The 13,412-nt window shown below is 35.1% G+C and overlaps 1 protein-coding gene across 1 annotated transcript in view; it reads left to right on the top strand.

Annotated features, from left to right (window-relative positions):
• NRG3 (neuregulin 3) overlaps positions 1 to 13,412 on the top strand; it is a 1,209,945-nt gene that overhangs the window by 1,180,992 nt on the left and 15,541 nt on the right. The window contains exons 7-8 of the mRNA XM_069067316.1: positions 4,237 to 4,364; positions 9,646 to 9,816. Coding sequence (XP_068923417.1) covers positions 4,237 to 4,364; positions 9,646 to 9,816 — 299 coding nt within the window. The remainder of the gene's footprint in view (positions 1 to 4,236; positions 4,365 to 9,645; positions 9,817 to 13,412) is intronic.

Raw genomic sequence — 13,412 nt, 5'->3', positions numbered from 1 at the left:
TTGGAGACAAATTAAAGAGAATGACATTTAAAAATGTTCTAAAACATTGTTCCTTTCTTCAGTCCTCATTTTTGTTTCCTCCTTTTTTATTTGACCAAGAATCATCTACCAGGTTATCAGCATCACTGTCAACATTGCTCTCTCAGACAAAATGAGTGGTTTCCTTCACCCTCTTCACTCTTGATGTGAATGCCTACCAGCACTGGGGCTGCTGGGAGGGAGTGGGCAAGTCCTGCCTGCAACTTCCTGTCCCTGCTCCAACTGAACCGTCTATTGATTTCAAAGTGTTAGGATCAAGGTAATCGACAGAGCAGGGCTTCTATGGAAGCATTCCGAATATTTGGAGCCCAAGACAGACATCTCAATTGCTTTTGAGTTCATGCTTTGTAGAGCTCTCCCAGGTGTGGAGTCTTGAAACCACTTACCAGATCAGTATTCACTACTGCAAATTATGATGCACATTAAGAACATAAAATTACTTCTTGTGACATAGGAACCAATAAATTAGCTGGGTATCATGGATTTTTTTTTCCTGAAACATCCATTCATAGACCCTATACCCAAGGGCCAAATAATATTACATGCTCTGAAGAAATAAGCTGCCCAGAGAATATGTTTGAGTTGGTGCATGTGTGTGTCTGTGTGTGTGTGTGTGTGTGTGTGTGTGTGTGTGTGTGTAAGAAAAAAAAATTTTAGGAGGAGGGTCTGAACCACACTAACATTGAATTTCACCTGGAGGACAGGGAAAAGGAGGGATGGTGAAGGGAAGAGAGGACTCTTCATGAAAGTACTTTATATGACAGTACATCTTATATTCTAGTTCAAAAGTGCTTAATCAATCAATAAGCACTTATTGGTGCCAGACACCACACTAGATGTTGGGCATGCAAAGACACAAAGGAAACAGCCCTTATCCCCAAGAGGCTTACATCTTATTATTATTGCAAGAAATATACATAAATGGCAGTCTGGTGAAACCTATGGATCTGTTCTCAGGATAATGTTTAAATGCATAAAATAAAATACATAAGATTACAAAGGAAACCAATTATGTTGAAATACAGTTACCAAAATATATTAGAAAAAAAAAAGTTCACAGACCCCAGGTTAAGAACAGCTGTGATAAGGCATTAGAGATTTCGGGGGTTTGGGGAGGATGGCGAGGTAGAGAGAGAGAGAAAGCTGTTATTAACAGAGGATCAGAATAAAAATATTGATAATGATCAATCCTAGAAAAGAAAAATAATTATGATAAAAGACATATTATGGTGTAAGGATTGCAAAGTGCTTTCTCATATTATTTCTGAATCTCACAACAAGTTTATGGTGCATATGCTTTTCTTAATTCCGCTCATGTTGTCAAGCTATTTTTTTCTAACTCATGATTTCATTGCTGAAGGGAAATCTGGGTAAGGAAATTCTCTACCAATGCAGACCTATCCTAGTGCACTGAAAAATTTACTGACTTGCTCAATGTGACTCAGTTAGCAAGTATCGGATTCAGGCATTGGCCAAAGGTCTGCCTGTTTCAGAGCCTGACCTTATATCTTCTACATTGTGCTGTCATACCCATCGAAGGAACTGGGGCTTTAAGAAGTTTAGAGATTTACCTACAAACACTGAGCTGTTTTGCATCTGAGACAGGATTTGAAACCAGTCTTTTGGATTCTATGTTGTCCATGTCCTGGTTCCTAATAGCTAAAACAGTTTAAAGATTTTGTCCTTTTTCACTGAAAACTGTGTGTAATTAATATTGCAGAATTCCACATTCAAACAAAAGATTCTTCTGATGCAGATTATATTCCTAACTCTTTACTTCCATGTCCATTTTTATAGCAAGCAGGTATTTAGGATGCTTGGTTACAAACCTATACCATAAGCTGATCATATAGTTAGATAAATAGTCTCTATAGTCCCAGGCAAAGATATTTTAATATATACAGATGACTTCCAGAATTTTATTCAGTTTTCACTTGTGTTTTATATTGTTCAAGTACAATTTTAATTACATTTGTAAAGAGTGATCAATACATGTGGGTGGGTATCATGAGTCAAGGCCCTCTCGGTATTATTTATGTAGTAATAGTATGTGTGTTGGGGGTGGGAGTCAATTCTGACTCAATTGAGCACATTTTACATTGGAGTAGCATCTATATTCCCTTTGTGCAAGATTGTCTTCTTCAAAATGTGGTCAGTGCTGCCACGTAGTGGTTGATTGGGAAGTTTCCAAGGGAATCATACATGAATCAAACTTTTTAAAAAAAACAAATGTATAGAATCCTGGTTTTGCTCCCTGCCTGACCAGTTCATCAAATCCTTCACTGGTTTGTTTTCTTTGTTGATCTATGTGACTGATAGAGATCGGGGCTATTTTGGTTCATTGTTCACTTTCATAGCTTTGTGCAGTCTCTGTGACATCTATTAGCATCAGCTGAAATGATGAGAGAGAGAGAACAGAGAAAGAGGAGAGACAGAGACAGAGAGATGAATAGAACTGGGATTTCAGTGGTACAGGAATCTCTGGTAAGGTGACTGCTAATGCAATCTGGCACCCTCTCTACAATTCATAGTTTTAGAGAAAGTGTTTGGCACATATTAAATACTTAATACCTTTTCTGTCTTTCAGTCTTAGAGAGTTGCCTAGGGCTCTGATGGGTCAAGCAAACTGTCCGGGATCAGACAGCAAGTGTATGGAAGGGAAGAGAGAGAGAGAGAGAGAGAGAGAGAGAGAGAGAAAGAGAGAGAGAGAGAGAGAGAGAGAGAGAGAGAGAGAGAGAGAGACAGAGAGAGAGAGCGCTCTCATTTCATGTAGCCTCTCTAAAAACAAACAGATATTATGGAGGATAATATTACCTGCTTCTTTAAATATGTGAAATTTAATTGTCCTTGCATCCTACAAGGAAGTTTATGGCAACAATTTTATCTCAGCAATCTAAAACCATTTTCAAACTGAGGGTATTTTTTTTGTTGTTGTTGTTGCTTTTATTTTTTTTTCACTCAAGATGAAAGGTATTTCCAGAATGGCATTCTAAACCTTTGATTTATGTTATGTCTTTTGCTTAATTTCAAGACAAAAGTCCTCTCCACCAGTTTCATTAGTTTTCTACGAGTAGTATTTCTGGTTAGGGTTTTATTCAGGGGTTCTGAAAGAATGGCTACATGTTCCAAACTGCCCCTTAGAATGATTTGGACCTTATAGGCATTTCAAAATTACCTGGCAGCATGCTGGCTGGTACAACAGATACTGTCTCTTCTGGGTCAAAAAATTCCTTTGAGATTGTTTAGTTTACCATATATCTTATGAGAGCTGATAATGTCACAGCATAAGATATAGTTTCATAATTACTAAATCCTGTGGTTTGTTTTTTTCTTTTGGGAGTGGTGTGTGTGTGTGTGTGTGTGTGTGTGTGTGTGTGTGTGTGACAGAGAGACACACACAGAGATACATAGAGAATGAAAGAAACAGAGAGTCAAAATGTTTGGAGGAGGTTAAGCTTGTCTTAAAGTTAATACATTTGTAATAACAGAAGTTCCTTTTGCAAGTACCTATTAATGAGAGAGGAGCATTGGCTCTCCTATCTTTGGCTCACTCTTTCTGAAAAGATGTATAAAGTATTGTGTTCAAGGTGTTTTGTTTGACACTTTGAATACAGTCATGCAACAGGCTTGCTCATAAATATTTTCCAACATACTCAGATAATGATAGTACAAGGGAGAGTGAAATATGTACAAAAGGCAAGACCAGGCAAAATGCATAAGAAAATTGATGGGGGAGAGGATACAGAGAGTTAGTCCTTAATTGATAAACTGAAAGGGAAGGATGGGCTAGACCAACTTCAAATTCTGGGATCCTATGATCCTAAATTTCTTTTCAAATCCCACCTCAAACAGTAGGGAACTAGGCAGTGGAGGTTACTAGTATGGAAATCCTAGGGCTGACATTCCTGACAGAAAACTTTACTACAATTATTCCTGAGTTAGGATCTAGAGGGAGAAAGACCTCCAAATGGACTAAAAAATTTTTTCTTACATAGGCTTTTCAAGAAAAGCTGTGAAGTGTGAGCTGTATGAACAAATGAATTCTTGTATTTCTCTGCCACTGTTGTCCTATTCATACATCTTAAGTAGGGGTGGAAGTACCGAGAATCTTCCAAAATCAATTACTATTTTTAAAGCTTTTCTCCTCCTTTTCTATCTTCCTCACTTCGTGATTTTTTTTAATGCATTGTCATACAGTATTCAAAGACAGAAAGGCACCCGGGGCACACCTTGGAGAAAATGATGGAATCCAGTTTCACTGGCAACCAACCTTTTCCAGAAGCCCATTCTCCTGACAGAGGAAGCCAGTCCTTCAAACACCACAGGTAAACAGAACTGAAAGCAAAATGAGGATCAGTAACTTAAAACATAAAGTGATCAACCAGATATTTATTTGCTTTAATAATGCATATGCCCAGTAATGATTGCATTGCTGGTGGAGAATCTGTAGTCTCTGAATTGTTTCTGAATCCATTTATAAGCAGATATCCAAATACCTCCCAGTAGGGAGACCAAGAAAGTTCATAATGCTGTTCCTAGATAATATTGCCTTGTGTGAAAAGGCTAAAGGAAGCATTAACAGGACCCATGAAAGTTGTAGACAAAGACCAGCGAATAAAAGAATTGTCTTCTGAAAAACTATTAAAAAGCATAACTTTTCCCCTCTTCTTTGCTTTATCTCAGTTTGTGAAGTTAATGACTCATGCCCCCTTAGGCAGATGGCATCATAAACGTTGTCTTCTAGCATAGTCACTTTAAACAAACAGATCTTGAAATGGGACAGGAACATGACAACCTCTCCTCCCATGCTCACCAGGGACAGTGCTATTTAAGGTAACAAATTAAATGAAAGTTGTAGAAGCTGATTGGCAGACATATGCCTATTTTCTAGAAAAAGTTTGCAACACATTATTTTCTGAAATGGTGAATTTCAGTGTTTCAAAGGACTTTAGAGATAATTTAGTTGAATATCCTTATTTTACAGATTTAAAATATGGCATAAATAGTTATAAATGGCTTAACTAAATACAGGCACATGGATACAACTCAAACCCACATCTACTGCATTTGAATAGATGCTTATGGTTTGCATTCTTCTAATTTGGTTGTCATGGCAATAGTAATTTTTAAGAGCTTTGAAATAACATCAGTGCTATGTCTTGAAGTATATGATAATGCCCATCATGTACAGCTCTCAAAAAAATAAAAAAGCAGAATTCAGCAGTAAAGAAAAAAACAAAAAATATTTTCATTAATTTATTTTATTTTCTATAAAACAATATGCTATGGATCAATCTGCTTGTAAATATGACACAATCTATACAATTCATTTGGGGATTCAGTTTCCAAATCTATAAAAATATATATGATTATATATGATTCTTCTAAAATTATAGTTCCATGCCTTGACAAATCTACCTGAAAAAAAAATAGAACATAAACCAGCAGTGGAAAAAAAATGTTACCTAAGGAATCAGGAAATCCAATTGTGGTTACCAATTCTGCCACTTAAAATCTATGAGACATTCAATGTGACAATTTCTCTGACCCTTTTCTTCTTTGTAGATGAAATAAGGAGTTGGGACTAAATACATTTTAAATTTTCATTTTTTAAATAAAATTTGTGATTCTAAGATTTTGTGTTTTTCTTCTACCATCTTTTGCTAATACATTTACAATGCCAAAATGACTTGCATATAATTTTCTAATTTAATGCATTATAATTTAGAATATTCACTTTACTCACCATCAGAATAATGGCATTTGCTTCATGGAAGTGTTGTGTTAAATGTAGAAGGACTTCATGGGAATTTTCTATTCCTTAGAAGAAACTGTTTCTGTTTTGTTTTTCTAAGAAAAGATTCAAAAACTCCAGCCTTTTAGAAACAAAATATGTTATTAAAAGTAGTTTTCCTAAGATATTAAAAGGGAGAAAGTATAGTGTGTATAATTAAAACTATTCAACATCCCACCCATTATATTTCCTCCAGCACCATAAAATGAAGTTACAAATATAAAAATTGAAATTATTTCAACAATGGATTTTTCCCCTTTTTTAAGCATGACAGAGCTTGGAGAACAATTGTATTTCTGTTCATGGCAAATGTGCTGGCTCCTGTTCCTTGTTTAAATGACTTTTCCTAAGTATACTACAAATAAATTATGCAATAAATTCTTTAAGAGAAGCTTTTGTTTTGGACTGGTCCCAAAATGCATTAGTTTACTTGTCCCTCACATACATTTTTGTTCTGATGAATAGATGAGATTTGATGGATAACGAAGTGGTTTTGTAATTTTGTAATTTATCCTTTAATAGATCAAGCTTTTGTTTTGTAAGACATGCTGTAGACTTCAACATTTCCATGACTGATCACCCAATTGCTGATTTATACATCCTGCAAACTGCTCCATAACTTACCACGTGTCACTGGTTTACAAGAGCTCTTTGGCTGATTGATTGGTAGTAGAAAAAGATCTTTTTCATTTTCACTTGGGTCACTAGTTCAATTTTTATGACTAGTAGCATGATAGATTTAAGTTGCAAATAATTAACTTCTGATTATACACCTCAAATGTGACTCATTAAAAGAAATAATTTCTGAATTGCAGCTAACAGTCATAGAAATATCTTTTGAAGAAGTCTTCATTAAAATTGAGTGTTTCTTTTATTTGAAAACATTGAAAGAAATATTACCTCATAAAAATAATAATAACAATAATGCTATAATAATACTATAAAATTCATATTTTTCTTTAAGTATTTTTTATCCAATGAAATCTGCTTACAGACTTTGTGAATATTATTAAACAGTCATTTATGATTAAATGAACTATCAATTTTAGGCTTTTCAATGTACAGATTCATTCATTTGAATTGTTGGGAGAAGGAGATATAAAATTTATAAATGTTATTTTCTTTACATGAGATGGTAGAGATTAACATTCTTAGAGAAGCTGCCCATAGCATTGATGGAGATTTTAGCAAAATACAATGATAATGAGAATAATGTTTTATATGGTACATTAAAATGAAATATTTGCAAAACATTTAGCCACAGTGCTTGACACTTAGTAGTTACTTAATAATAAATAACTTGTCTGAGATCATGCAAGCAATAACTGGCAAAGCTATGATATTAATTCATTTCATATGGATGAATATAAATCCAAAAGCCATGGAAAGAACATATCACACAGCTTCCCATAGTCTATTAAAGGTCTATTTGAATGTGGACAAGTTTTCCATCCTATTTCATGGAGAAATATAGATATCCTCCAAGTTAAGTGAGGATTTGGAACAAAAATATCACATTCACACTGTTGCCTAAGATTGTATCTCTGCCTAGAGCAATTTTGACCAGACTTTCTAAAATCTAATGTAAATTACAACATATACACCAGTCCAGGGGGTCAATTTAATCAGCTTGATATAATACAAAAGTGTACTGGAATGGAAGTCAAAATGTCTATGTTTAAATTCCCTCACTTATATTTACTATGCAATACAATCCCCAGCAAGTTATTTTTCCCATTTTGAGCCCCAACTTTTACCTCTATAAAAGTGAGGATTTGGATTAGTTGATCTTTAACGTCCCTTCCAACTCTGACAGTATTTTCCTTTATTGACTTACAAATTTAATGGAAGAAAAGAAAATCAAACTTTGATTTGATTGAAGAGATGACTCACCACAGGAGCCTGAGGTAGACAGGGCTTATGGTAAAATTCATTTAAGACTCTGCCTTAGTAATACTGCCAAAACATATGTATGTGTTAAAAACTCTTGTAGAGTGTATACTTAGTTGTATCTAGGAGCAAGCAGACTGAAAGGAAAACCAATATGGATCCTACAATAGCTGAAAATTTAAGGCATTAATTTGGGAATTGTGTGCTAAGAAGAGAATGTCAATTTCAACAAGCTTTCTTTATATAATAGCTGAAACAAGTGCAAATTTCCAGACAAATCCCTGCAGGGTTCTCTGTGTTTATTTATTGTTCATCTTTAATAATAAGACTCTTTTATTTCTCCCTGAGAAAACTGCATTAGAGGGCAAGATGACATGAATTTAATGGGATGGGCCTTGGTGGGAATTTTGTAAAACAAAACAAACAAACAAACAAAAAAAAGATCCTGATTCAGCCTTCAGCACTGTTTTTTTGTGTGTGTGTGTGGTTGTTGTTGGTGTGTGTGTGTGTTTAACTGTGTTTATATGTGTTCTTACCTGTGTGTTTATGTGTGTGCCTGCACTCACGTGTGCACTTTAAATTGGTATACAGGAAATCTTGTGAAGGTTCTGCCTCTTCATTTTTCTAAGCATAAACCAGAGTATGTGATACCCTACATCTAACAGCACATGCTTCCCACCCCATTGGGCAAATACTCTGAACTACGTCAAGTACTCTTGGACCTGACCATCCACCCTGCTGCTGAACCATTAGCACAGCTGACATTTCCTTTTCCTTTTTTTTTTTAAAGCAATCGGGGTTAAGTAACTTGCTCAAGGTTACTCAGCCAGTTATTTCTGGGTGTGGTGCTAAGTATCTGAGCCTGGATTTGATCCAGGTCATCCCGACACTGGAGCCGGTGCTCTTACTTGCTGTGCTACCTGGCCGCCCCATTTCCTTTTTTCTTGCATCTAAACATTCCTATTATTGTGATTTGGGGAACTGGGAACCCCAAAATGCAAGGGTACAGGGCAGTTCTGTCTTGAAAGAATTCTATCACTCATGCCCTCTTTCAGTCAGAGTAGTGAGGTTTAATTATGACACCAGTTAGGCAGGCAAGACTATTAGTAGATTTATAAATTTGTTTGAGGATAGGACTAATAATTTTATACAGAAAAAGACTGAAAAGATCTGGATGAGATTAAGGAGTGGTAAGTGACATGTGGTGGGCCAAGTGCTAGCAATGAAAGGCCAAAGAGCAAAATGGTTTGGGCTGGGTCTGAGGGCTATAGTGAAAGGAAAGCTAAAAGGATTTTTGAGTATCTAGGTAGAAATATGCCGAAAAATTCAGGGACTAGTCACTGTTCAAAGACATGGTCTTTTCCTTTTAGGGGTCCAGCATGAATCCCATAACCCCATCACCATGTCTATTTTGTTTCACAGTTATATTACGAACATCTTGAGAGCTGGGACTCTCTTTTTCATGTTTATCCCTATTGCACAGGAATGGGCACATAATAAACTCAACACCACCACCACGACTACCATCTTCATCATTAATAGCGAACGTTTATATAGCACTTTAACATATGCATAGAAAATCCTGTTAGATAGTTGCTATTATTACCCCCATTTTAGAATGAATGACCTAGGGCTCACACTGCTAATATATACCTGTAACAGGATTCAAACCCAAGCACTTCTTGACTGTAAGAACACAGTTCTACACACTATGTCACACTCCCTTCATCTATAATACATTGAATGAGAGATTCACAACTATGAATTTCTATGGGAGGCATATAGATATAAATTTTACAAGCTAACCAACCAGAGAGGATTACTGTTGTGTTTCCTGTTAGGATCTTTTCCTATGGAGCCCATTTTGTTTGCTTTCCACTTTTCTTTAATAAACTTCATCTCTCCCTTCTTTTCTTGGTTAGGAGTCTTTCTTCATGCTGTAGTCCAGGGCAACGGACTGGGATGCTACATCGAAATGCTTTCAGAAGGACACCACCTTCTCCTAGGAGTAGACTTAATGGGATCGCAGGACCAGCATATCAACAACTGGAAGAGGCAAGGATTGCGGATCAAGACACAATTCCTTGCCAAGTGTAAGTGACCCGTCAGACCCCGCAAAAAAGAGTAATAATAATTTCTTAAAGTGTCTTAAAATTTGCAATGTTTGGAAGAAATCTATAAGGAAAGTAGAGTAGCTCTTATTTTGCAAATGAAGACCAACGTGGTTAAGAAGGTTACACACTGAAATTCAGTAAGTGGAGGAGAATAACAAAATGATTGAATCACAGAAAATCAGAATGAAAAGTAATACCTGGGGTTTTTGAGTCCTAACTGTCCTGAATTGATTTTTCACTATCCCTTGTGTATCATGTTTGTAGTCATTTTCCATTTTTGTCACCTTTGTAATCTAATAGGCATGGGGTATGATCGTGTCATTGTTTTAATGTGTGCTTCTCTAATTATTAGTAATTTGGAACACTTCTACTTTTTGACAGCTTGGATTTCTCCCTTTGAAATCTGCCTAATCATTTCCTTTGGTCATTTGTCTATTATGGAATGAATTATTATTATAAATTTAAATCAATTTCTTATATATCTTAGATAAGAGATTTATCAAAGAAATGTTCTGTAAAAGATGCCCTCTCACATTATTTTACCCTTTAAATTTTAACAAAATAGGATTTTTCCTACAAATGCTTTTTTTAAGAATTCATGTAACCAAAACCATCAATTTTATTTTCTGGAATGCTTTGTATCTTTTGTTTGGCCATGAATTCTTCCTGGGTCCATAGTTGTGATAAGCATTTTCATCCTTTTTTTCCCTCTAATTTATTTGTAATATAACCTTTTATACCTATGTCATTAGTCCATTTTCAGTTTCTCTTGGTATACAGAGTGAGATATCTGTCAGTTCCTAACTTCTGCTGCACTATTTTCCAGGTTTTCCAGTAATTTTTCTTAATTAACAACCATTTTTCAACTATGTGTCAGGCACTATTCTGGGAGCTGATGGCATAGACTAAAACAGCACAATCCCTACCCTCAAAGAAATACTTTATTAGGATATTACCTCAAAGAACATCTCTGATCTTTCCCTTCTTTCCATTCATATGACTCATATTTTCGTTAAGTATTTTATCATCTTCATACCCAGACTATTTATATTAGTCTGATATTAGGACTCCCTTTTTCCAATTTTCTCTCTACCATTTTGTCCTCTACACACTTGCCAAAATAAAGTACCTAATTGTCTGCCCATATCACATACTGGGTCCAGAATCATTAAGAAACTATTGTCTACAGAATAAAATATAAGCTCCTCAGCTTAGAATGAAAAATTTTCTACTCTGACTTCAATCTAACCCTTCATCTGATTTATATCCCATCATCTCAATGCAGACACTCTTGATTCTAGGCAAATGACTATTCCTACCTCTATGTCTTTGCATAGGCATACAGTCCATAACTAGAATGCATTCTCTTCTCTCCTCTGTCTCAAAAGCTTTAGTTTTCTTTTTTGTTTAATTTGTTTTACTGTATTTTTTAATTTATAGTTTTTTTTGTTTTAGTATAATTTTTAAAAACTTATTGATTTATTTTTAGTTTTCAACATTCACTTTTACAAGATTTTGAGTTCCAAATCCCCGCTCCCCCCAACTTCCCTTCCCCTCCCCAGGATAGTAAACAATTTGATATAGGCTATACATGTACAACCATATTAAACATATTTCTACATTATTCATGTTATGAAAGAAGAATTAGAATAAAAGGGGAAAACCATGAAAAAAAGGAGAAAATAATATGCTTCAATCTGCATTCAGACTCCATAGTTCTTTCCATGAATGCGGATAGCATTTTCCATCATGAGTCTTTTGGAACTGTCTTAGAACTTTGCATTGATGAGAAGAGCTAAGTCTATCAAACCTGGTCAACACATGATGTTGCTGTTACTATGTGCAATGTTCTCCTGGCTCTGCTCACTTCACTCAGCATCAATTCATGTAAGTCTTTCCAGGTTTTTTTTTTCTGAAATCTGCCTGCTTATCATTTCTTATAGAACAATAGTATCCCATTAATTCATATACCACAATTTTTTCAGCCATTCCTCAATTAATGTGCATCCCCTAAATTTCCAAACATTGACCACCACAAAAAGATCTGATATGAATATTTTTAAATATGTGGGTCTTTCTTTCCCTTTCTTATTGTCTTTTTGGAATATAGACCCAGTATTATTTTTGCTAGATCCATGGGTATGCACATTTTAATAGCACTTTGAGCATAGTTCAAAACCATTTTTCAGAATGGTCAGAGCAATTCACAAACCAGCAACAATGCATTAGCATCCCAGTTTGCCCATTCCTTCTCTATCACCCATCATTTCCCTTTTCTTTCATATTACTCAATCTGGTAGATGGAAGGTGGTACCTGAGTTGTTTTAATTTGCATTTCTCTAATTAATAGTGACGGAGCATTATTTTTATATGATTACGGATAGCTTCATTTTCTTCATCTGAAAACTATTCATATCCATTGATCATTTATCAGGTGAAGAATGACTTCTATTTTTATAAATTTGACTCAGTTCTCTTTATATTTTAGAAATGAGGCCTTAGTCAAAAATCATAGCTATAGAAATTGTTTCCTAGATTTCTGCTTCCCTTTTAATCTTGGTTTCATTGCCTTTGTTTGAGCAAAACATTTTTAATTTAATGTAATCAAAATTATCCATTTTGCATTTTGTAATATTCTCTGTTTCTTGTTGTGGTTTGTAAATTCTTCCCTTCTCCATTGAACTGGCAGGTAAATAATTCCTTGCTCTCATAATTTACTTATGGCATCACCCTTTATGTCTAAATCATGTTCCTTTTTTCAACTTATCTTGGTATACAATGTGAGTTGAGGTCTATGCCTAATTTCTACCATATTATTGTCCACCTTTCCCAGCACTTTTTGTTAAATAGTGAGTTCTTTTTTTTTTTTTTAAGCAATCGGGGTTAAGTAACTTGCTCAAGGTTACACGGCCAGGTGTTTCTGGGTGGGTGCTAAGTGTCTGAGCCCGGGATTCGATCTCCAGGTCTTCTCAACACTGGAGCCGGTGCTCTTACTTGCTGTGCTACCTGGCTGCCCCTAAATAATGAGTTCTTTTCCCAGAAATTTGAGTTTAACAAACAGTAGATTACTATAGTCATTGACTACTATGTCTTGTGTACCTAACCAATTCCATTGATCCTCTACTTTATTTCTTAATTAATATCATGTAGTTTTGATGATTGCTGATTTATAAGACATTTTCAGATCTGATATAGCTACAGCACCTTCTCTTGCATTTTGTTTTCATTAATTCCCTTGATATGCTTGACCTATGGTTCTTACAGTTGGATTTTCTTATTATTTTTTTGTAGCTCTATAAAATATATTTTCATAGTTTGATTGGTATGACACTAAATAAGTATATTAATTTAGGCAGAATTGTCACTTTTATTGCATTAATTCAGCCTACCCATGAGTAACTTGATTTTTCCCAATTATTTAGATCTGATTTATCTATGTGAAAAATGTTTTGAAAGTGTGTTCATATACTTCTTGGGTTTGTCTTGGCAGGTAGACTCCCAAATATTGTATATTATCTTCAGTTACTTTAAATGGTTTCTCTGTCTGTTGCTGCTGGGCTTTGTTAGTAGTGTAT

This window comes from Petaurus breviceps, unplaced genomic scaffold (genome assembly GCF_028583685.1).
Source record: "Petaurus breviceps papuanus isolate PSGF00001 unplaced genomic scaffold, PetGlider_PUasm1.0 90740, whole genome shotgun sequence".
Lineage (NCBI taxonomy): Eukaryota > Metazoa > Chordata > Mammalia > Diprotodontia > Petauridae > Petaurus > Petaurus breviceps.
This window is presented reverse-complemented; position numbering and strand designations above follow the sequence as displayed.